The sequence below is a fragment of the Lissotriton vulgaris genome, chromosome 9, assembly GCF_964263255.1.
Source record: "Lissotriton vulgaris chromosome 9, aLisVul1.2, whole genome shotgun sequence".
Taxonomy (NCBI): domain Eukaryota; kingdom Metazoa; phylum Chordata; class Amphibia; order Caudata; family Salamandridae; genus Lissotriton; species Lissotriton vulgaris.
The window spans coordinates 986,675,812-986,701,009 of NC_141697.1; the positions used below are offsets into that span (position 1 = coordinate 986,675,812).

General features: G+C 44.5%; 1 protein-coding gene across 1 annotated transcript in view; it reads left to right on the plus strand.

Moving 5' to 3' along the window:
* LOC147692680 (F-box only protein 27-like) overlaps window positions 1-25,198 on the plus strand; it is a 294,364-nt gene that overhangs the window by 129,379 nt on the left and 139,787 nt on the right. Inside the window, exons 4-5 of the mRNA XM_086938860.1 lie at window positions 21,939-22,077; window positions 22,495-22,954. Coding sequence (XP_086794986.1) covers window positions 21,939-22,077; window positions 22,495-22,954 — 599 coding nt within the window. The remainder of the gene's footprint in view (window positions 1-21,938; window positions 22,078-22,494; window positions 22,955-25,198) is intronic.

The window sequence follows — 25,198 nt, forward strand, 5'->3', positions numbered from 1 at the left end:
TTCGCACCCCTCTAGCGGGATGCGGCGTGCTACAACCTACGACTACGCGAGAGCACTTGTAGTAATGACTATGTGTGGTGTATGTGATGCAAGTGATAGGGATATTTATGTGAGTGTTGGGATTTAGTGAAGGATTAAAAAGATACCTGGCTCGTTGGTATTATGGAAAAAAATGTATTCATAACCCCGGGCTGGTACTACTAAAAGAAGTGAAGTGCGAGGTTGGACCGGTCGTGTTAATGGACAGAACCTCGTGTGTGCGTCGACATGTTTCGGAGCTTACGCTCCTTCTTCAGGACGGGGGCACAATTTCCCCACCTTACTCACGTTTCACTAGTTTGTAACACAAATTTTGTAAATAACAAAAAAGTGAAAAATTCAATATGTGTATAAAAATACAGGCTATAATGTGCCTACAGCGGTTTAGCTCAAGTTCAATGCAAATTGCATGACTTAATAGGTATTGCTTGCTTGCTTCATGAGCATTCAAGAACGTCTGGGGGTGATTGCTATTGTGCAATAAACTCGGGATGAGTTGTCCTCCGTCTTACCCCACACGCTGCTCCACCGGACTCTGTGTTCGAATACTAGTCATCCTTTTATGTTGCCACGTTTCCGCAGTTCTACATTGGGACTGAAGATGGTGGTAAGCAGTAGATCCAGGGTTGGAATGCCCTTTTGAGTCTGTGCAAACCTACTAACATGCATGTTTTAAGGGTCTTCAACAAATCTTCTCGAATCTTTCCCATACTGAGAAATGCTGGAAATTTACTGCTGAGAGTGGCAGACGTAAACCTTCTTTCAGAGTTGGGAAAAAAGTAGTTGGAGGGAAAATGAACTTTCAAACATCCAAGTTTTCACATGAGCAAATCTACACATGTATATTTGCTCATGCTAAAATGCAGTTCACAAATATTTTGTAGATGTACAATTTCTTGCCCTACTAATGTAAATTCTTGTGAACTCACGAAAGCCATATACCAAAGGTACACTTATGAGACTTCTTTAATAATTTGGTCTGGCGTTAACCATGACCGTTTGTGTTTATTAAAATTCTCTCTCTCTCTCTGAATCGGCTGGCTTCACTGTGAGTGACAGCATTCTGCTCTTTCACAAGGAGCATATCTGTACACAAAGTAGTTTTTGTTCAGTGCCAGTAACTAATGTGGCAGTGTGTGCTTTTTTGAGACCAAAAACTATTTTTGCCTTAGCCAATGTTTGTTATATTGGTGAGGGCCCGGCAGCTCTTACATCACAAAAGCTGTGCCAAAACAAGTCATGCATTCCAAAACTAAAAAGCTGACCACCAATGTCAGACCTACTGGCTTTGCCAAGGCTTGTTTATTTTTGTTTCCCATAATCTTATTGAAACTGGTTACAGAAATTTTCCAATATGAATTTTTTGGGGAAATACTAGCATGCATTATCACATTTTACTAAATGATGCTGCAATGAAATGGTACCTGAAATTTGACAGTAGTTTAGATAAATGTTTTTTTCCCTACTTTCATTTTTTAGGAACATTTTATGGGAACATTTTATATTGAAAGCGATGAAACATTAATCTTGCTTTCAAGCTTCTGCAAATATTTGCATCTAATCAGAGAGCATTCTGTGAGCATCATGCATAGCCTCATGTTGCTAAACTTTGAAACTGTGTGTACACATTTTCATACTGGAACCACTGTCAGTAGTTTAGTCAGAACGTACATTTACTTAGAGCGCTCACCCTAATAAAGGCTTTCAATTAATGAACCGTTAATACAAGTTTGAACAGCATTAACACATGCACACAAATATTAACTACAGGCAGTACCCTTCCCTGATCCTTAATGTGGTACTGCAAACTGGCAGCCAAAGGGTTTGTGCTGCAGGGGGTTGGGCCTACTTGTCCCAAGGACAAAATACACATTAAAACTTGTTGCCCTTGACCCCAAACAATATGTCCTGGGCGTCGGGCTATAGGAATTCCACATCCCTGTATAGGGAATGCATATTTTCCTCCAGCACTACGTAGTACGGCATTCTTCTGGTGGCAGGAGGCGAACTACAAACGAATAGGGGATTTATTCAACATACAGGGCCTGCTAGAGTTTCCAAGGGTGAAACAGGACTTCGGGATGCCCAGCACTAAACACTGGCACTGGTTACCATCAGTCATTGGGTTACTCACCCATCCATATCCCCACATGCAAGTAGGCCGATTATCCCATTTGAATGATGGCTTCTCTCGTGGAGAGCTTACCGGTGCTTGCTATCAGACATTTTTGCCTTCTTGAATACCTTTGCTAAGCCCCTGGCCTCACCTGCGAGAACACTATCGGAGCTGGAGTGTGAGTGCAAGTTTTCGGATAAGGAATGGGCGATATTCTGCGGCACGCTTGCACCTCGGCATGCACCGCCTATATTTGTCCCCTCGGTTTACTGTAGACTTCCACTGCAATTTTAATGAACCGAAGTCCAGTTCCCCTTCCTTGCATGCCTTCCTGATGTACCTCAAATTCTGCCTATTGAATGGTTTTTCATGGATTTAAATGTTCAGGGTTACCTACTACCTGTAAAATATTTATGAATTCTGATTAATCAGGATTGAGTTAGTGCGGCATCAGAATATTTAGGCACGGCGCTAGGATTTTAGTTAAACTTTTCATATCCACATTCAGTATATAAGTAAGCTGTGCATTCTTTTGTGGTTTATTTATTACTGCAATTTTGGCTGTGTCTGCAAAGCCACTGAAAAGATCGGTGTGCATCCTCAGGATACCTGGCCAGAAAGTCTCAGAGGAATCAAGTAAGAACTTGTCTGCGCTGGCCTCCTTATTACTTTTTAGCCCTTTAATTAGTGATATGAACTCATCCTTCAATATTGAGTCCTCCACTGCATCTTTTTCCTTGTTGAAGATTTTCTCGAGCCCTGAGTCTTGGGTGTAACTCACTATAGCCTTATTGTTTATTGCATCCCAAGAATATAGCTTCTTGTAGCATTTCTGATATATGCCAATTGTTTTTTGTCTCTTCTAGAAAGCACATTCCCACTGTCACCCCTTTATGGTGCTTATGTGCAATTGTCTCTTAAAATTTGCTGCAGAGAGTCTCCCCAGTTCAAACCCTCTTTCATTATTCTTTTGACCTATTTTTGCGACAGAGTATTCATTCTTGTTCAGTTTTAAGTCTCAGTTGACCTCTGACCGTTTATGACATTATGGCAAGTTTTCTGTGGCAGGGTCTTTTTTTTGGAAAACCTTTATTGATACTTCAACCAGTTAAAAGTATGGGCCTACAACCACCAGGGCTGGCCGCTAATCAATATCATTTCAATCAAGCAATTAGAACCAAACTCGGCCTTCCGGGAGGCGAATACAGCACGACTTCAATTAAAACTGGCAGCATAGCATACTATACGAATAGCAGGATAATAAAGGTTCCATTTTATAATTTAAGATAGCAGGATCAGGTGCCATACAATATCACAGAGGTGCATAAAGGGCGGGCAAAACAGTAGGAGGTCCACAGTTAGGTCGATATCATTCAAAAGATGGCGCTGAGGCATACGATTCAGGATCAACAAGCATACAATTAATTTTCGCACCAGTGGAGCGCCCGCCCGATGGTACTGAAGTACCGTGAAAGTATAGGCACAGATAAAAAGTCGACAATTGACAAAGGAATAGACCCATTACGCTGACCCAAAAAAGAAGAAACAAAAGAAAAGGCGAAGAAAGATAAGAAGAAAAAAAGGGCCATAGAAACAAATAGTAAAAACTAAATTCCCCCCCTCCAACCCTCCACCCTGCACCCCTACAGATGACTACGGCCTACCCCCCTAGCAGCGTGCCTGTCGCCCCGTAAATGAACCCGAAATATAGAAGAACAAGTGAAAAAAAGAAAAGGGAAAGAAAGAAGGGACTAAAACCATGCCCAAAAAGGGGAAATGGAGGAGGGCTATGTCATACGCATTCCCGGGCTCTCCCCCCGTCTTAACGAAGAATCCCCCGCAATGTTAACCCAATCAAGCAGACCACAATAAAACAGTACATCAGAGGGAACCAGAAATCCCGCCCCGGACTCCGGTAACCAAATAAAGCAGTCCCGTTACCGATAAATCAATATTGTGAAACCACAAACAACAGTCTCAGCCTTGACTCCGTCGATCAAATTTGCTGATCCCCTCTGATAAAGAGCGCCCCACTGTAAAATTGTCAAAGGTCAAACAGAAGTTGTCGAGACATAATCTATTGGTCGAAGAAAGGATGGCAAGTCCCAAAGTAGACGCTCGAGTCCAACAATGCCCCTTCCCGACTCTAAGACCAGGCACTATCCCATCCGCCATCTTGATGGACCAGCTGGGAAGGGGGTGCGACACAGTCCCACACAGATCACAATTACGAGCAAACGTCTCCAAATCGGGAAAAGCAGTGAAATGTTCCGCCAATTGCAGTTCCAAAGAGTCCGACTTTGTATGTGGGGGGGATTCGTCAAGCGGGGGCCGAGATAAAAGGGGGGTCCCAAAACGTGTTTTCCCCATGTTAATTTCCATAAGGCGGTCAAACTCACTTTTAGCCCGAACGGCTGAATGGATTTCCACCAAACTTGGCAAAATTGTAGGGACTGGTAGCCCGATGTGCCTTTGCTATGTCTCAAGATATGTGCTCCAGTGGTTTTTGCGACTTGCGCACGGAAAGCTGATTGGCTCTCGGGTGTCTGTAAACATTCAAAACAGTCCGGAGCGGCCGCAATCTTGTGTCTCGGTAAAATCGAGACACAAGAGGTGGCAAAAACAAAGGGGGAAATGACCATAAGGGGGCAGAGTAGACCTCCCCTGACCCCCTAGGTTTGATGTGGGGGCTATAAAAGGGCCCCGCGGGGCAAAAAATAATAATTTTTTTTTCGATTTGCGCGGGGGAGCACCAGGTACGCACCCCGGGGAGCGCACCGGGTTGCGTACCATGGGGAAAACCCAGTTTATTCACTGCGTCATTTCTACGACCCTTTTGCATTCATTACACCTGATGTAGGTATAATGTGGTGCAGGGGTTTACAAAGTGACGCATCTACCTAGATCCGTCACTTTGCAAATATTACTCAATATGGTGCATGTTTTACGCTTCTGATGCGTCACAAAAAGTGACGTACCAGTGGCGTAAAAGTGACGTATGGCCTCCTAAATGAGGCCTTCAGTCTTCTACTAATGCGTCATATTTAATATATGACTCATTATGTCGCAAGTACTTACAGATACGTCCGTATTTCAGACGTATCTGTAAGCGCAAAAGTGATGCATTGCTGGAGTGTCACAAAAAAGATGCAATTCCAGCAATGCATTCTTTCACATGGGGCCAGGCCCATGTGAAAGGGCCTGCATCAGTCTTACGCCTGCTGTGAAACAGGCGCAAGATTTGGACGCAACAGCGTCATAAAAGTGACGCAGTGATATCTCATAGATTTCAATACGTCACCTCTACGACCCTTTCTTGTGTCAATACGTCCCTTTTGCATACATTACACCTGACGTAGGTATAATGTGGCGCTGGGGTTTACAAAGTGACGCATCTACCTAGATGCGTCACTTTGTAAAAATGACTGAATAAGGTGCACTTTTTACAGCACTGGTGCTTCACAAAAAGTGCGTCACAAAAAGTGAAGCACCGGAGTTCGTAAAAGTGACGCATGGCCTCATAAATGAGGCCTTCAGTCTTCTAGTCAAGCGTCATATTAAATATATGACGTATTATGTCGCAGTATTTCAGACGTATCTGTAAGCGCAAAAGTGATGCATTGCTGGAGTGTGTCACAAAAATGATGCAACTCCAGCAATGCATCCTTTCACATGGGGCCAGGCCCATGTGAAAGGGCCTGCATCAGTCTTACGCCTGCTGTGAAACAGGCGCAAGATTTGGACGCAACAGCGTCATAAAAGTGACGCAGTGATATCTCATAGATTTCACTGCATCACCTCTACGACCCTTTCTTGTGTCAATACGTCCCTTTTGCATACATTACACCTGACGTAGGTATAATGTGGCGCAGGGGGTTACAAAGTGACGCATATACCTAGATGCGTCACTTTGTAAATATGACTCAATAAGGTACATTTTTAACAGCACTGGTGCGTCACAAAAAGTGATGTACCGGTGGCGTAAAAGTGGTGCATGGCCTCATAAATGAGGTCTTCAGTCTTCTACTCATGCGTCATATTAAATATATGACGTATTATGTTGCAAGTACTTACAGATACGTCAGTATGTCAGACGTATCTGTAAGCGCAAAAGAAATGCATTGCTGGAGTGTGTCACAAAAAAGATGCAACTCCAGCAATGCATCTTTTCTTACCCTTCCACACCCCTGTTCCTTTTCTACATTTTCCTTGAATATCCACATTCTCCATGTTCACTCTCCTTCTCCTTACTTTCCTTCCCAACACTCACCTTCTTTCAGTCCCCCTACTTCACTTCCTTTCTCCTCTCATACCTTTCTGTTCTTTCTTACTCATTTTCCTTTCCTTTATCAATGCACTCCACTTCACTTACTCTTTTTCATTTTTTTAAGAATATAGCTCTTTGATGAGAATTGGAGGTAGTTCTGAAAAGAACTTTTTTTTTTCTTCTTTTTTCTTTTTTAGAACAAAAACAAAAACAGGGAATGGAAACTGCTCAACAGGAGCAAAAAATAAAAAATAAAATTAGGGCTGGGAACGGCAGCGATGGTTCTCCAATGCTCGAACCATGAGCAGAACACTTTGCTCCCCATAGCAAAGTAGCTGATCACAGTCTCTGCATTTAAGGACGCCTTTGTTAAATGCAGGCTGAATGTTTGGAACCAGCTCTTGTGTTCTCCCCCTGACTGATGTTGTTGGTCCTCCCGTTGATGTAGAGGCCCCATCACTGGGAACCTCTTGTGCCAGAGCCCTGACACTTTCCCGAGAAAAATTCTGGGGGTGCCTCCTCTCCACATGACAAATCATTGTGGAGTTCCCAAAAGAATATTTTTTTGTTGGGTCACCCCGTGAGAGGACTGTATGACAGATCCTGCACTCCACTTTTGGAGCATTCACCTTCATCTTGTCATCTGGAATTGAAAAAAACTTCCAGATGAAATGTTCTTTAACCTTCAGCTGAGGAGGCTCTTCATTGATGAATTCATTGGAGTCACCTTCACTGCTGGATGGTCTGGCAGCCATGATAATCCAAGATATCCAACAAAGAACAGAGAGCAAAAAGGCAGGTCTTTCAGTCACAAAAGTGAAAGAAGAAGTGAAGGAAATGGGTGGGGATTTCATTCTTTGTAAAAAAAACTGTTAGCAACCAATGAAAAGTGTTATTTTCAGGTCACATGATCCGACGCGCTTTTGCTACGCGCGATCGTATGCGCTCGAGTGCTTCTGGGTGCGTTTACGCCGTGCGTATCACGCGGATGCGGCTACGCGGTACGTCACAATGATGTTTTCGGCTGCGGCATTGGCGCGAACGGGACGCTCCCCGGTGCGCGCACCGGGGCGCTTCAAAAGAATGCGCTTTCCGGGGCGCTCACCGGGGCGCGCACCGGGAGCGCTCCAGGGCAAAAAAAAGAACAATATACATAAAAAAATTGTTTTACATAAATATATAATATAGGATTCATTTTCAAAAATATTACATTTCATAGCTATAGACATTTGCTATTAAAAAAACTTTGAAATTCACTAAAAAAAACATATGTTTGGGGCCTTATATATAGTTAGGAATTAGCATTTAAAAACCTATTAAATGCACAGAAAAAACCATAGGTTTCACACCAGTAATAGTTAGGAATTAGCATTTAAAAAACCTATTAAATTCATTGAAAAAATCATAGGTTTCACACCAGTTATAGTTAGCTGGAAATTTTACTGACATAAAACCATTGAAATTCCTACGTTATAGTTAGTTGGACTCACTATAACTTGCGCGCCTGCAATGCACTGCAGATGACGTCACATATTACATCACTCATGACATGGGCAGTGACATCACTCATGACACCATTCAGTGAATGTGTGTCTTTCTGAAAAATAAATATGTTTTATATATGTAGTGATACACCTATACATCCTGTTACACACCAACAGTCATCCAAAAGTTACTGACACACATACTCACACATGCAAATAAACTATTGAACATCCATTTATTTGCATATACAGCTATACACACACTACTACCTTACTTCTAAGGAAACGTACACATACTTACTCTCTTAAACTATCACTTATAGAAACACATACTTATTTAAACAGGAACTCTTACAATCTCTTACTCTCACATATACTCACTTATATACATCAATATTCACATATACTAGATTAAAACATATGTAGTTACTGATAAAGACACTAGTGAGACAGTCATTCACTCACTAACACACACATATACACACTCATCCACCCATACAATCCTGCACATATGCTGTCTTCAAAACACATACAAACAGCGAGTCAGTCATTGATGCATCTATGTGCTAAGTAATACCCCCGCCAAACCATACAGACACTCATACGGATACTAAAAAAACATCTAATAACACATGTACACACACATGTAGCTACTCACCAACCCATGCAGACACTTATTCACACACTGATACATATATTTAAATATTTAAACATTACTCACTAATATATGTTATCACTAAGATAGACTTAATTATCCAGTTAACCAATCATTTAAAAAAAAAAATCCATTTAGACACTTATTTAAACATTTATTCTTCCATCAACCTTTATATGTACATATATAAAACATATTTATTTTTCAGACAGAAAGACACACATTCACTGAATGGTGTCATCAGTGATGTCATGAGTGATGTCACTGACCATGTCATGAGTGATGTAATATGTGACGTCATCTGCAGTGCATTGCAGGCGCGCACGTTATAGTGAGTCAAACTAACTATTACGTGGGAATTTCAATGGTTTTATGTCAGTAAAATTTCCAGCTAACTATAACTGGTGTGAAACCTATGGTTTTTTCATATATATATATATATATATATATATATATATATATATATATATATATATATATATATATATATACATGCAATAGCAGCCAAATCACATCAGAGCTGAAATATGCTGTGAAGAATTTCCACCATACATGTAATAATAAGCATTTCACCCCGAGTGGGCTGGGTATGCTCAGACTTAAGTCCCAGGCTCTCCACATCACTGGAGTCAAGCTATCCAGGCTGAAGAAGGCTGATAGCCCGAAACCGGTCCTTGGATACTTGATTCTGGTCTAGGAAAGACATGGCTTGGTAGTTCGGGCTGGACTGTTCCCATGAGGCACAGGGTCAAGGCTGATTTGCATATAGCCAGTGTCTGACCTAGGGTGGTGTGGAGAGCAAAAAACGATGGATTTAGGCCCAGATCTTTGTACTGGGGTGAATGTAAGACATTGTTCTGCATTCTGTCCATCTGTGTTTTTTGCAATAATAAGCAATAGAAACATGAGAAACAACACCAAAGATTGTTTAGAAATTGTTTTAATGCTCAGAAAGCAGTAGAAATTCTCATAACTCACTGGAAGCATAGAAGGCTCCCAGGCTGCATTGCAAACACACAGTCTAAAAAGACTGAAAAGCTAACCTGTAGCTGCATAGCAATAAACTGACACCGTGCCTTTAAGGCACCCCTGACCCCCTGTATCCCATCATGCCTCAGGGGTGACAGTTAGGTCAGTTCTTTCCGGCTCCTTCAGGAAGGATCCTGGTTACAGAGCTCCACTAATTTCTGCTTTCTGACAGAAAATTACTTCACTTTGAACAACTTTTTCACTTACTTTGACATTTTACAACTAGTCTAGTAAGGAACTGCCTTTTCAGTCAGTTTACTAGGTATTTTTAGCTGAAAATGCCTTCACTTTTTGATAAGTGTCCTTCTTGTGGCAACAAGAAAGCAAAATCAGACAACCACGATGTTTGTATCCTGTGTCTGCCTGAAGATCATGATCTAGGCACCTGTCCTCACTGCGAGCACCTGTCAGGAAGAACTCTCAAAGACAGGGAGAGAATCCGCATCTATGGCTTGGCTCATAGGTCATCCAGAGGAAGGTCTCCGGGGAAGAAGGGTTCCAAGAAGACTAAAACATCTTCAAAAGACAGGTCTTCCATCCCTTCAGCTTCAGCGTCAGGCTTGGCGCTGAGGAAAGAACCACCGGTGGATCGTTTGGCTTCAAAAAGACCGTCGACGGCGGGCTCGCCGTCGAAAAGAAGAACAGGTACGTCGACGACGTCGAAGGATCCAATTCCGTCGTCGAGATCCCCTCCGCCGTCGTCAACCGGGCGACGGTCGGCGTCGAGATCAAAGGCCCCTCCGCCGTCGTCAACCAGGCGACGATCGGCGTCGAGGGAGGTCACTCCTCCGCCGTCGTCATCCAGGCGACAACCGGCGTCGAAGTGTGACCCCTCTGCCGTCGTCCAAGAAGCGGCGTTCGACGTCAAGGACCAAGACCCCTCCGCCATCGACAGTAACACGTCGATCGGCGTCGAGGACGCAGTCTCCATCAGTGTCTCGTCGACGCTCGGCATCGAGGGTGTCCAATACCCCTCCGCCGTCGTCGCACAGGCATTCGATGTCGAGGCAGAAGGCTCCGTCGACGGCTGGGCATCGCTGTTCGACTTCGAGACAGGGAACTCCGTCGATGGCCGGTCATCGCCGTTCGACTTCGAGACAGAGAGCTCTGTCGACGACTGGCCGACGTCGTTCGACGTCGAGAGAGAGGCCTCCGTCGACGACCGGGCATCGCCGTTCGACGTCGAGAGACCATAGATCTTCACATCGATCGCCGTCGAGGCATTCGAAGTCGAGATTGTTGGACCCGCCGACCCCCCGAAGGCGTTCGGCGGCAAGAGAAGAACGCTCGACTTCGAGACATTCAGGAAACTCTGTGATCATGGTAACGGAGTCAGCTTCTCGTCATTCCACTTCACGGTCGTCTGGCTCCTCAACTGCATCTTCAAGGTCCAGAAGTCCTGTGCGCAGATCTCCTGTGCGTCAGCCAGATCCTTCGGCTGAGCAAGTCAGAATGTCACCTAGATGGTACAAGTCTCTGAACCATTGGCGAGATTCTGGGGCTGCCAAACGTATGCAAGAATATGTCAGCCCACAACACAGGTCTCCTCTTCAGAGTCTGATAGAGGAGATGGACAAGCATAGTCCTCCCAGGCGCAAATCACCTGTGAGAACACCAACCAGATCTCCCAGAAGATCCCGATCTCCCAGAAGAGAAAAGCCGGTCAGGCCTCGTTCAGAAGATCGGGTCAGATCTAGCTCTCCTAGAAGGGATGAGCGTTCAAAAAGATTGCGGGAGAGGAGGCACAGTGCTCACCGTAGGCGTCGACGAAATCCGTCTACTTCATCTACCTCTTCTACCAGGTCTTCCAAGAGGGATTACACCCCTTCGTTGACGGACTGTCCTACGTCCAGATCCTCCCCAGTGGATGACATTGGAACTTATCTGGATGTCCTGCAAAGAGGAGCTCAGAAGCTGAGCATTGAAATGTCTGTCCCTCAGGTTACAAAGACAGTAATTTTTGAGACTTTACACAAAAAAGCTATCTCTCGCCCACTGCTGCCTTTAGTCCCGGGGATTATGGATCCTGTCAAAGAGGTTTTCCTAACTCCAGCGGCTATCAGAGCGGTGCCAGCCCGCATTCAGAAGAAATACAAACCGGCCTCTTCTAACCCGGTTTTTGTAAAATCTGACCCTCCAGCAGACTCTGTAATAGTGGCAGCGGCGAGGAAGACTCACGCAGTTGCCGGTTCCTCTTTAGTCCCACCAGACAAGGACCGCAAATCTCAGGACTCCTGGGGTCGCAAGGTTTGCAATTCAGCTGCCTCCACTCTGAAGGTTTCCAGTGCGGCTGCACTTCTGGGTCGATACGACAGAGCCTTATGGGACTCCATGGAAAGGTTCAAATCCAAACTGCCGAAGGAAGACCAGCAGGATTTTGAAGAGACTGTGATAGAAGGATGTCTGGTGGCGAATCAGATAATAAACACGGCTGCGGATGGGGCAGTGCTTGCGGCGCATTCCTACTCACATGGGGTTTGTGCCAGGAGGTCGGCTTGGTTGCGCCTTACAGGTCTGAAGCCAGATGCTCAGCATCGCATCCTTAATCTCCCCTTTTCAGGATCCTCTCTCTTCGGGGAGCATGCTGACTAAGAGATGACCCTTATGAAGACGGAACTAGATACAGTGAAAGCGGTGGGTTTTGAAAAGAAAAAAGAATTCAAACACCGCTTCAAGGCCAACAGGGGGAGAGGAGCTCAACAGAGGGTTCAAACCCCTCAGTGGTCCCAAAGTAAGAACCAGGGTCAATCCCAGTTTTGAGGCAAAGCCAACAGAGGTAGAGGAGGTCACCAACAGTCCTCTTACACCACAAGAGGAAGGAAAGGCCTGAGCAATGGCTTCCTCTGGCGCCGTTGCCCACTCCAGTGGGAGGAAGTGCTTCACAACACCTGGCAGAGTGGGTCAGCATCACAAAGGATCAGTGGGTGCTGAATATACTGCGCAATGGATACAGACTACGTTTCCGTGCGCCTCCGAAGAGCATTCCTCCAAAGAACTCTTGCCCTCACCAGCTAAGCTTGCTCCGAAGAGAGGTGAGAGTTCTACTACAAAAAAGAGCTATAGAGAAAGTTCCTCCCTCTCAAAGAGGAAAGGGAGTCTACTCCAGATACTTTCTTGTCCCCAAAAAAGATCAGGAGGACAAGTTCAGACCAATACTCGATCTACTTCTATTGAACAAAGTCATCGTCTAAGAAAAGTTCCGCATGTTAGCGCTTCACCAAATATGCCCACATCTTCAAGCCGGAGATTGGATGTGTTCGGTGGATCTGCAAGATGCGTACTTTCATATCCCAATTGCTCAACAACATTGCAAGTACTTGAGGTTTGTCGTAGGGAGAAAACACTACCAGTACAAGGTGCTACCCTTCGGTCTCAAGTCCGCACCACGGGTCTTCACCAAATGCATGGCAGTGGTGGCGGCTTTTCTTCACAAAAAGGGGCTCTTCATCTACCCATACCTGGACGACTGCCTCCTAAAAGGCCCATCTCCGGTACAGGCAACGCACGACCTACAGCTTTGCCTGCACCAGTTGCACAGACTGTCTCCATGTGAACCTGGAGAAGTCAGTCCAGCGGCCTACACAGTCCATCCACTACCTAGGCTCCGTTCTGGACACAAGATTGGGAAAAGCGTTTCCTTCGGAGGAGAGATTTTTTTCCATGAGTCAGAAATGTGGGATTCTGCTAGAGTCTCGGCTTCCAACAGCCCGACAAGTAGCATCCCTGCTGGGTTCCATGGCGTCCTGCATTTTTCTCATCCCAAACGCCAGGCTGAGAATGCGTCCTCTGCAGCAGGCTCTAGAGGACCAGTGGGACCAAGCGACAGGGCGTTGGGAAGATCGTATCACTCTTTCCCAAGCGACGAAGGATGCCATCAAATGGTGGACCCGGAGAAGGAATGTGCTGGTGGGAGTACCGTTTCACCAACCTCTTCCATCCCAGTCTATAGTGACGGATGCCTCTCTGCAAGGATGGGGAGCGCACATGGGTCCGCTTCAAATTCAAGGCCAGTGGGCTGCGCAGGAGCAGACATACCACATCAACCTGCTGGAACTCGGAGCGGTATTCCTGGCTCTCAAAGCTTTCTTTCCAGCGATCGAGTCCAACTCAGTCCTGGTTCACTCTGACAATACGACCACCATGTTCTATCTGAACAAACAAGGAGGCACACGATCTCGCCCACTCTCTCGAGAGGCTTAGACAATCTGGCATTGGCTTCTCGCTCGAGGGCTCACAGTAGTGGAGGTGCACTTTCCAGGCGAATTTAACATAATAGCAGACGCACTCAGCAGGCACTTCGAAGATCAGCCAGACTGGGTGCTAAACGACAAAGTGGTAGAAGAGCTTTTTCGTTGCTGGGGTCGTCCAACCATAGACTTGTTTGCAGACGACGAAAACGCCAAATGCCACGCCTTCGTGTCCAGGTTCCACCGGCCAGGAACGCAGGGGAATGCTCTCCTGATAGATTGGTCAGGAACATTCGCTTACGCGTTTCCTCCCCTGGCTCTGATTCCGAAGGTAGTATCCAAGCTCCTCAGGGCGGACATGGAAATGATCCTGATAGCTCCGGATTGGCCATGGCAGTGGTGGTACCCGGACCTTCTACATCTGTCTGTGTGTCCACACAGAGGTCTTCCTTGCAGGCCGGACCTGTTGAGCAAGATGAACGGGAGGATAATGCATCCCGACCTCCCATCACTTAACCTAACAGCATGGCTCCTGAGGTCCTGCAATATGGACATTTGAACTTGCCTCCCGAATGCATGAACATTTTAAAGGAGGCTAAGAGACCTTCCACGAGAGCGTCCTATGCGTTCAAGTGGAATAGGTTCTACTTATGGTGTAGGGATCATCACTTAGATCTGACTAAAGGGCAGGAGGAGGTCATCTTGCCATACCTCCTTTCCCTGGCAACTGCCGGTTTGAAGTATACTTCTATTAGGGTGCATTTTTCATCCGTAGTAGCATACAGAAAATCACCTGATCAGATTTCTTTCTTTCAGGTTCCAGTGGTTAAGGACTTCCTCCAGGGGTTGAAAAAAGTGTATCCCCCTGTGCGAAACCCTTCTCCTCCATGGGAATTGAACCTGGTTCTATCCAGGTTAATGTCACCTCCTTTCGAGCCCATCCACAAGGCCTCCTTGCAACATCTCTCTTGGAAGGCGGCTTTTTTGGTGGCGATTACCTCTGCGCGCAGAGTAAGCGAGATACAAGCGCTCTGTGCGAAGGAACCATATACTGTTTTCCACCACAATAGAGTAGTCCTAAGGGCTCATCCATCTTTCTTGCCTAAACTCATTTCTGATTTTCATATAAATCAGTCCATTTCCCTCCCTTCGTTTTTTCCAAATCCTACGACCCCAGCCGAGCGGTCACTTCACTCCTTAGATCTTAAGAGAGTGCTCAAGTTCTATTTGGAAAGGACTAAAGGGGTTAGGAAAACAAATCAACTGTTTGTGAATTATGGTTCAATGCGGACAGGTTTTCCAGCGGCCAAGAGGTCCATTTCCAGATGGATTGTCTCTTGCATTAAATTGGCCTATCAGCTTGCAGGCAAGCCTTTGTTGGGGTTACCCAAAGCGCATTCCACTAGAGGGAAAGCCGCTACAGTAGCTTTCTTGCATGACATTCCAATGTCAGAAATATGCAAGGCTGCAACCTAGAAATCGGTTCATACCTTTACGAGGCATTACTGACTCGAATCTGATTCCAGGGCCGATACTCAAGTAGGGCAAGCCTTCTTGAGGAATCTGTTTGGGTAGTCTATAGCCTACTCAGACTTGTTGATGAGATTACTGTCTTATCATTCCTTTGCCCGCAGGGAAGAGGAGAGGCTCGCTATTCTATTCTAATGCTTATGACTATTGATGAGGATCCCCTGGAAGAGAAGGATTAGTTACTTACCTGTAATCCTAGTTCTCTTCCAGGGGTATCCTCATCAAAGTCATAAGCAACCCTCCCACCTCCCCGGGCAAAGGATACTCTTTAATAAGGAGATATTGTTAACCTATTTGTTACTGGGTTTGTTTTCAGTCTCCGAAAAGAACAACTGACCTAACTGTCACCCCTGAGGCATGATGGGATACAGGGGGTCAGGGGTGCCTTAAAGGCACGGTGTCAGTTTATTGCTATGCAGCTACAGGTTAGCTTTTCAGTCTTTTTAGTGTATTTGCAATGCAGCCTGGGAGCTTTCTATGCTTCCAGTGAGTTATGAGAATTTCTACTGCTTTCTGAGCATTAAAACAGTTTCTAAACAATCTTTGGTGTTGTTTCTCATGTTTCTAATGCTTATTATTACATGTATGGTGGAAATTCTTCACATCATATTTCAGCTCTGATGTTATTTGGCTGCTATTGCATGTTTTTATATATATATATATATATGTTTGTATATATATATATATGTGGGAAACATATAATATAGTGTTTCAGGGGTCCCGCGCTTGGGCGGGAATATTCTAATGCTTATGACTTTGATGAGGATACCCCTGGAAGAGAACTAGGATTACAGGTAAGTAACTAATCCTTCTGCAGCAGCGACAACCTAAACCTTTTTGAGAAGCTAGAGTAGGGGGACAGTTTCACTACAGAAATGCTTATCAACTTGAGGTACCAACTGCAGGGCTGTTGTCAGCAGTACTCCCAGCAGCTCCTACACAAGACAAGTTTCCTGCAAGAAGTCTGCGGCACACACAACCAAGATTCTACAAGATGGGTGTGACATATTCGGTCCAGTCACTATATTCCCCTGCAGAATCAGCGTGCAGACAAACCTCCACTTAATAAAGACATTGGCAAACTGACTTTAGATTGATGGGTTCTAGATGTTTTACCTCAAAGGAGTTCATTTCTATTTAAGACAAGCATTGGCATAGCCAATAGGTGTTGCCTTTGGGACCTTATAAGTGTTTAGTTATGCAGCAGGTCCCACAGGCGAGACCTATTGGCTATGCCAATGCTTGCTTAGTATTTGTTGGTCACGTATTTTGCGAGGTTGCTGGCAGCTCACAACATGAGTAATGGAAGTATTTTTGGCATCAGCCCTCATCAAAAATAGCGTAACATTCCTTTCACATTGAATCAGTCCAAAAGCAAAATAATATGAGGAGCAGGTACAGAATCCACTGATGGTCCGAATAAATTCTTTATTAGTTGATCTAAACATTAAAATCCAAGTACATAAGTGATTTTGTCTTAGCCAACGCGTTTCGTCTCTTAATTGAGACTTTTTCAGGGCTCAAAAGTTCAGCGTTTGATCAATTATAATGTGTTCCTCTTATTGAGATATAGCGCAGCGAGAAACATCAATTTAAATTCCTTTCGTTTCTGGCAAAGAACTTGTTTAAACGCCTTACGGCATGGTGGCCAGCAACAGAAAGCAGCGTCCGCATTTGAGCAGTGGAGAAGTAATGGGTTGAGATGCCCCATAGCAGCCCCTGCTGAGGGTTAGATCTTCTTCAAAGAGTAGACCAAGCAGAACAATGAACTGAACTGCTGCAGTATGCAAGGTGTGTACGTAATGTGCTCCAGGAAAAACAAAACACGCAAAATGGACAAACTGATACTTTCATCGCTAAGAGAACGGGTTCGCTCGAAAAACAGACCGCCGACCCCTAGTGTGTACGAGTGTGTCCTGGGCAGAGACCTTCTCTGCCAGAACAGCCACAGATGTACACAGAACTGAGGCAGCCTACACAAAGGTGTGCACACAACACAGACCGCCCACCCCTAGTGCACAGAGCGGCGACTGCCAACATCAGGAGAACAACCGCAGGTGTGCACAGAACAGACAGCCTACACCAGGAGAACAACCGCAGGTGTGCAGAGAACAAAGACCACCCACCCCTAGTGCACAGGTGTGCAAAGAGCAGGAACCGCCTACACCAGGAGAACAACCACAGGTGTGCACAGAACAAAGGCCACCCACCCCTAGTGCACAGGTGTGCAAAGAGCAGGGGCCGTCATTACCAGAACAGCCACAGGTGTGCACATAACAGAGCCCCCCAATCCTAGTCAGCGGGTGTGTACAGAGCGGACTGAGTGATTTCCGAGGGCAGACAGTTTACCCAGTGGTACAAGTGTGTGTATAAAGCGAAGATACTCCAGTCCTGAGAAGGGTAGACCTCTCTGCACCGCAAGGGAACAGGTGTGTGCAGAGGGTGTAAGGGTCATTCATGCGGCGAAAATAAGCAGGCTCGTTGTGCTCTCTCAATGTTTGTGGTTATGGCAAGGCACAGAAATGCACAGCCTATCATTGTTTCAAAGGCGAAATAGCGGCCTAAAATCCCACTTTTAATGTCATACACATCCAGGTGTACTATTTAACTGCCTTTCTAATGTACAGCTGCAACAGAACGTGCCGCGTTAAATGAGTGACATGCAAGCGCCAAGCGCACATACCTAATCACTGTAGTGTATCAGCCAGTGAGGGAGACGCAGCAACGATTAACAATCATTAACAGCCTGACAAGGGGACTCTGCTGCACTGTTTGGGAGGAGGGCTGGATGTAAACATTAACAGAAGAGGACGCATGGCCAGAGGAGTAATTGCGGAGATCTCCCGGGGCACACCGTGCTACCCCTCCACCGAACACTAGAGGCTGGCAGTACTCACAGCAGGTATTGAGGACCAGAGGCATACAGTACTCACAGTCCCTACAACCTGAGGCATACTATACTCACAGGTACTGAGGACTGTACTCACAGGTATTGTGGATCAGAGGCATATGGACTCACAGGTACGAAGGACCAGAAGTATACTGTACTCGCAGGTATTGAGGACTACTCACAGATGCAAAGGACCAGTGGCATAGGGACTCACAGGTACTGAGGCACTGCACCAGAGGGATACTGTACTCACGGGTAGTGAAGACCAGAGGCATACTGTACTCACAAGTACTGAGGCACTGCGCACCAGAGGGATACTGTACTAACAGGTAGTGAGAACCAGAAGCATACTGTACTCACAGGTACGGAGGACTGTACTCACAGGTATTGTGGATCTAAGGCAAATGGACTCACAGGTACGTAGGACCATAGGTATACTGTACTCACAGGTATTGAGGACTACTCACAGATACGGAGGACCAGTGGCATAGGGACTCACAGGTACTGAGGCACTGCACCAGAGGGATACTGTACTCGCGGGTACTGAGGACCAGAGGCACACTGTACTCTCAGGTACTGAGGCACTGTGCACCAGAGGGATACTGTACTCACAGGTACGGAGGACTACTCACAGATACTGAGGACCAGACGCATACTGTACTCACATGTACTGAGGGCTGTACTCACAGGTCCACAGGTATACTATACTTACACCTACTGAGGACTAGAGGCATACTCTACTCACAGGTACTGGTACATACTGTACTCACATGTACTGAGGCATACTGCACACACACCTGTACTGTGAACCAGAGGGATACTGTGCTCACCTGCACGGAGGCTTAGTGTACTGAAGTCTGCCCTGAGCATTAGAGATGTACTTTACACACCCTCTGCTGAGCAGCATAGACACACTGTACTCACAGCTGTAGTGAACACTGGAGAAATATGGTGCTCACGTGTATAAGCAGGAGAAAAGTACTTTACGAACACAGTTATTGAGCAGTAAGCACCAGGGTCATGCAGTGCTCAAACCTGTACTGAACATCACAGATGTACTGTGTGCTCACAACTGTTCTGTGCATCAGACACTCTGTAGTCGGAGCTGTAACCTCCATTTCATGATGGCGACCTGAGTAACCTCCCCTGATGTCACGCTTTCCGGTAGAACACGCGGCGTTTCCTCCACATTGAGTAAGAAACCCCGCTTTACACACTCCGAATAGCACAGGACACGAGTCCGAGGTAAATTGCTCCTACTGTGAGAAACCGGTGTATATGTATGTGTATATATATATATATTTTACAGTTAGTATCCCAACAAGGTTTTCCCTGAAGTGACATCAATATGTAGAAAAAATGTCACAGGTTGTCATATGCTACTATAGCAGCAACATATGGTACATTTATGATGATGTTTTTATGTATGATTTTTTAAAATTATTTATCATATGTATTTATTTGGGGAAATGTTTTTAACTTTTTTAAAACAGTCCATTCAATGCTGTTTTTTAAAGTGTATGACTCAAGGACGCTAGGATAGTATTTTGTCTATATTGGTTATGACGTGGATTACCCAATTGTGCACTGTCACTTTAAATTTCGTTCTATCACTCCAAGGCGCTGTCATGTGATCAAGGGTCGAGGAAGACCCGAAACGCGTCATGGCTATGATGCGGGGGCGCTCTTGCACTAAATAAAACTTTGCACCTTAAATTCCTGGGTCCGCTGTCGTCCTTCTGCATGCTACAAGGTTGCGACTTCCTGAGTTATATATGTATATATATATATATATATCTACCTCCTCCCTCTTCCCTTCTCTCTCTCTCTCTCTCCTCTCTGTCTCTCTCTCTCTCCCCCCGCTATCTCCTCTCTCTCTCCCCTCTCTCTCCTCTATCTCTTCTCTCTTCTCTCTCTCTCCTCTCTCTCTCTCTCCTCTCTCTCTCACCTGTCCATCACCACACCCACACACACAAGTTTGGGACTTCTCATTTCTAAGTATTTGCAATTCACAATGATTTGCCTCAGAAGATTTTCAGAGATACTTCAGGGCAACATTTGTGAATGGTGTACAATCGGGTGTACATACATGTATAACTTTATTCATTTATTTTAAATTAAAGGGAAAGTATTATGCCCTGTGGATGAACTATTTTTTTTCTTTTTTTACACCTCTCCAACTTTTTGGGTGCTCCATTCTTACCCTGGAATGAAACTTACTCATTCCCTCAACAGTGGTAAATGTCTATTCCCAGGAGAGGAATGGATCAGGAAAAAAACGAATGTAAATCCCTATAAATAAGCAGCATTTGTGAGACTCCAGGAACTGTGAAAGCATTCCCACCCTGAAACGCCTGTGGCTGTTGACTTAATCACTCTAAATGATCCTGTTGAGTAATCTTTTACAAGTGTAAAACCAGCCGTTGAGAGTTGCTTAAGTTTGTTCATGCTTGCAAAAGTGGCTCTTTGTGGGTGTAAACCAAACTGAAATGCGAATCTGGCCCAGTAGGGAATATTCATGGTGAGCAAAGGTACAGACTGGGGGAGGAGTGAGTGCGGCACAAGGTGCGCAGCAGGGACACATTGTGAGCACGGAGGTAGTAGTGAGAGTGCGGCACGAGGGGCTGTGAAAAGAAGGTGAGGCATGAGTGGAGAGAAGGCAAAATGGAAACCAAGGTGGCGAAAGGGTTGAGGAGTGGGTTTGGGAGGAGAGGAGTAACCAGAATAGTAGGAAAGTCGAGGTGGAATGCAGTAGAGGAATGGATTCAAAAAGCAAAATGGGGATGAAGGAGAGGTAAGAAAAAGAGAGAAGGTGCTGGCATTAGGGGGTGCTATACGAACAATAAGAAACAGTAAAGGAAAAGCAAGATGTGAGATACGCAGGGACAAAGGAAAGGTGAACAAGCGCCGAAACACAAGTGCGGCACCGCTGCTGCAAAAGTTAATTGTTGTGAGAGAGAACTGAGCCCACGGGTGGTGCGTGTGCAGTGTGCTCATTTTCAAGCACTGCACTCGTGCTTGTGGCGCGTCGCTGCTCGCTCCCGCAAGGGGGATGCCGCCACAAGCACAAGTGTGTGCTTGAAAATGAGCAGAGCGGCGGCTAAAAGCCCTCCAACACAGCGCATGCGCGCTGCGTAGGTGAGACGTAAAAAGGGAGCAATACATCAGGTTCCTTATACCCAGTGAAATACTGTTTTTATTCCCATATTTTCCTTGTCAAGAAGAAATTAGGCGAATTGAGACAGACCCTAGTCAGTTAAACAAGAAGTAATCCTTTTGCATTGTAACACAAAAAAGCACTCTGCTCCACAATCCGAAAAGTTTTTTGACTTCCTTAGATCTCCAAGATTCTCCTACATTCTCATGCATATCGGACACAGAGTTAATACCTGAAGTGGCTGGCCACCACTACCATTTAAGATCATTCCATTGTATGTTGACTCGCCTCCTTGAATTTTCTTTCACAAAATACGTGGGCTTGGTGGCTGCATTTGTTTTCTGAGCAGATTATTTTCAAACTGAAAATGTGTTCAACTAAAATGACTTCAGAGTTCCTGCATCAATGTTGAGATAATTAAAGGTTTAAGAATGTATTTGTTGACAGGATTTGTGGACCTCCCATGTATTGCCCAATCTCTGTAGTAAATTGAGTAAAGTTCCTCTCTTATAGCTTTCAACACTTCCCTGACTGTTTGCACATTACGGAGAGCTGCTTCTAACACTCATCTATTTATTCCTAAGGTTTGCTCCACATCCAGAGTTTGGAGGCGAGTACAAAATACATGTACAGCTAATGTCTATGGGCCGAAGGCGAGTGATCGATGAGTTTGAAGAAGGTCCACACACTCTTCCCAGAGAAAGCCATCGCAGATATCGTGAGGTATTTTGTATTACCTAAAAGGGTGCATTTCTCAAGAGTTGTTAGCAGCCAGGGAAAGAATCAAATACTTTAATATAGGTTACACTAATCAGAGGTTTGCGTTCATCTGAGGAAATGGCCAGCATGTACAGAAACAAATTTAGGAAATGTATTGAGGGATTCAAGAAACCATATCCAATCTAAGGCTACAAACAGGCAGCTGTCAACTCCTGGGTAACCATAGGAGACCATCAGCAGGTTTGAAGGTGATAATTTGTAGAATAGAGGCGTTTCTTAACTGGTTTTATTTATAGTTATCACAGACCCATGTGTGTCTATCAATTTGAATCTCTGCTGGTCAAGAACAGATATAAGGAAGTGAGATGTGAAAGGATGCGACTTCTTTTCTTCAGTTAAGATTTTGTCTTTTCTATTTAGGTTTCTCACACATTTAGACACTATGGCCCTGGAGTGCGTTTTGTGCATTTTCTGCACAAAGGAAAGGATGTTCTTTTATGGCGTGGGCACTATGGGGCAAGGATAACAAAGTCATCGGTCTTTGTAAAGTCTGGGGACCTCCGTGGAAGCCCGTCGTCAAGACGCTTAGGATCAGCTAGAAACGTTACCTTCTGGATGGACCTAAATCCACTAATGGATGAGCTGCTTCTTCATGTGCTCAGTTTTGTCCCTGCGAAGGATCTGTTGCTGCACTGTAGGTGTGTCAGCCGAAAATGGCGCGGTCTAGTGGACACACCTACCTTGTGGATTCTGAAATGTAAGCGAGAACAGCGTTTGGAGCTTTTGGATGCATCAAGACTACATCGGAATATACCGTGGGGTCGTTTGTATGTAAAAATGCCTTTCTCTCGGAATCTCCTGAGAAACCCTTGTGGAGAAGGTAAGGAGTGTACAGGTGGCATAGTTAAAGTACGTGCCATTGTGCTTTAATTGTCCTGTCGCTTTTGCTACAGTGTTTTGTAGTATGTAATTTGGAGGTTTTATTGGAGCTTTGGGGTGCTTTCCTGATGAAACACTATAAACATTCAATTCAGTCTGTAATCTTCATGAAATCCGTGCATTTCCTACTACATTCTGAGTTGATTTTTAAAGGATGTAACACATTGTTTTAAACAATTTCAGAAATACTTTGAACCACTGCACATTAAACAATTATTATACTAAATGCTTTGAACTCTCAATTATCTCAAACTAATTGTATTGTGATAGCTAAACTAGTTTCTTTTTTCTTTTTTTTTTAAAGAAAGCACTATATTTTAACAACTGAAAACAGTGCCTCTGAACTCATGCTATGTCTTTCTTTTGGTTGCCACTTGCTTTAATCTTATTTATGATGTGAGTTAGTTTGATCAGTGTGACTCCAAAGGAAATAGAAAATGAATGCATATGCATACTAATAGTGTATTAAAAACATAATCCTTTAAATCACTTACTGCAGTTCTTGTTCAATAGCTTTCGTTATTGCTGTCTATACTCTGGTTCTAAAACTAAATTAAGTTGCAGTAATATTTGTAATGTGCCCCCAAAGTTTATATTCCTATTTCACTGTCTATTGTGTTCAAGACATGAGGCCATAGTTTCACATTACTGCTGCAAGCGGACTGTGAATCGTCTCTTCATCTAGCCCGCTACCAAATGTGAAATGGCGTTATCTAATCATTGAAATACTTCCATTAAGGATATTTTTGTGTCCCTAATGTCCATAAGGTGCAACTCAGTAGTAAACCATTGTCGTATTGAAGAAAGAGATCCCATAACTCTGATACGTCAAAAAATGAGGATGGAACTTAACCATCAAACCAAGACAAATGTTAATTTGCTTTAAAAATCCAAATGAACAATTGATTTGCAAAAAAAATCAATGAAAACTCCTAAAGCAAATTAAAAAGACAGTAGTTCACTGGAATATAAATTAGCTTGAAGTTCATTGGTTTACTTCAAGGTATAGAAATGCAGGTCTTCTTTGTTCTGTAACACACCTTGACACCAGAGCAGGGAGAATTACCCTATAAAAAATGGAATAAAACAAATATTTGGATCCCTGATACACTATACCTATACTATTGTTATAGTTTTGATTAACACACTTGTTCATTTCTAAATGGAAGAACATTTATAGCGAATTATATTGCACCACCATATGTAAGTTAATATTTAATTCAATTTTTGACTTGTTTAAAGGGTGCATGAAATAGTAAAAGACATTCATGCTCATGAATTCCATACTCGTCACAGCAATTTCTAAATTGTAGGTATTAACCTCTGTGCAAAATAATCAAGACACTCTTATTTGCAGCATTTCTTAGTTAGTTGTCTATAAAACTATTCAATAAACATGATTCTTTTTAAGCCCATATTCAACATGTTCCCACCTTGTTTCCTGTCTAAGTAACAGTTCTACCATGGCACCTCTGTTGGGTGAGATATCCAGCTAACACTCCGCATTAGGTGGCCTTCACGCAAGTATTGCTGTATATCTTTCGTTCTGTTCCTCCTCCCTATGGTGCACCTTCAGGTCCTCTGACTGGGTCACATAAGACTGCTGTAGAACTGATGGTGGTCAACTCCGATCCAGAGGGCTTCAAGACTGCCTAGCTCCGTAAGCAGCTCCTCTGAAGCCCTTCTGTATTGTTCCAGCACTAGTGTCAGCTCCACTCTTGGTGCCCATACCAGATTCGTCTCCCCTTTTCTCTAAGGCACTCACTTTCTGGCCAAAGCAAAACAAAAAGTCAAGCCTCTTTCAAGATATCACCTTGTGTGAGGCACTACCTTGCCCCCAGAGGTTCTCGAGACAGGATGAGATATTTGGTTTGCAATCAGATACTGTTTGGATATATTCCCTTGTTCTAGACTGTGATGGTGATACCATTGGAGCAAGTAAATTCCTCTCCGCTTATAGCAGTAATGCTGGCCGTTATTTTGCATTACAGCATGCTCGTAGACTGGATACCTTCTCTGAATTAGATTTAGATTGTTCATCTGCCCCTCCAGCTGAGGAGGTTGCCTTTCACAACAGTGATCTGAAAAGACGATGAAGCTTTGATACCTTTTCTTAATTTGAAGGAAACTAATTTTACTATGCTGACTGAAATCCTTCAGCCTTTCTCTTCCTCTGCTACCCATA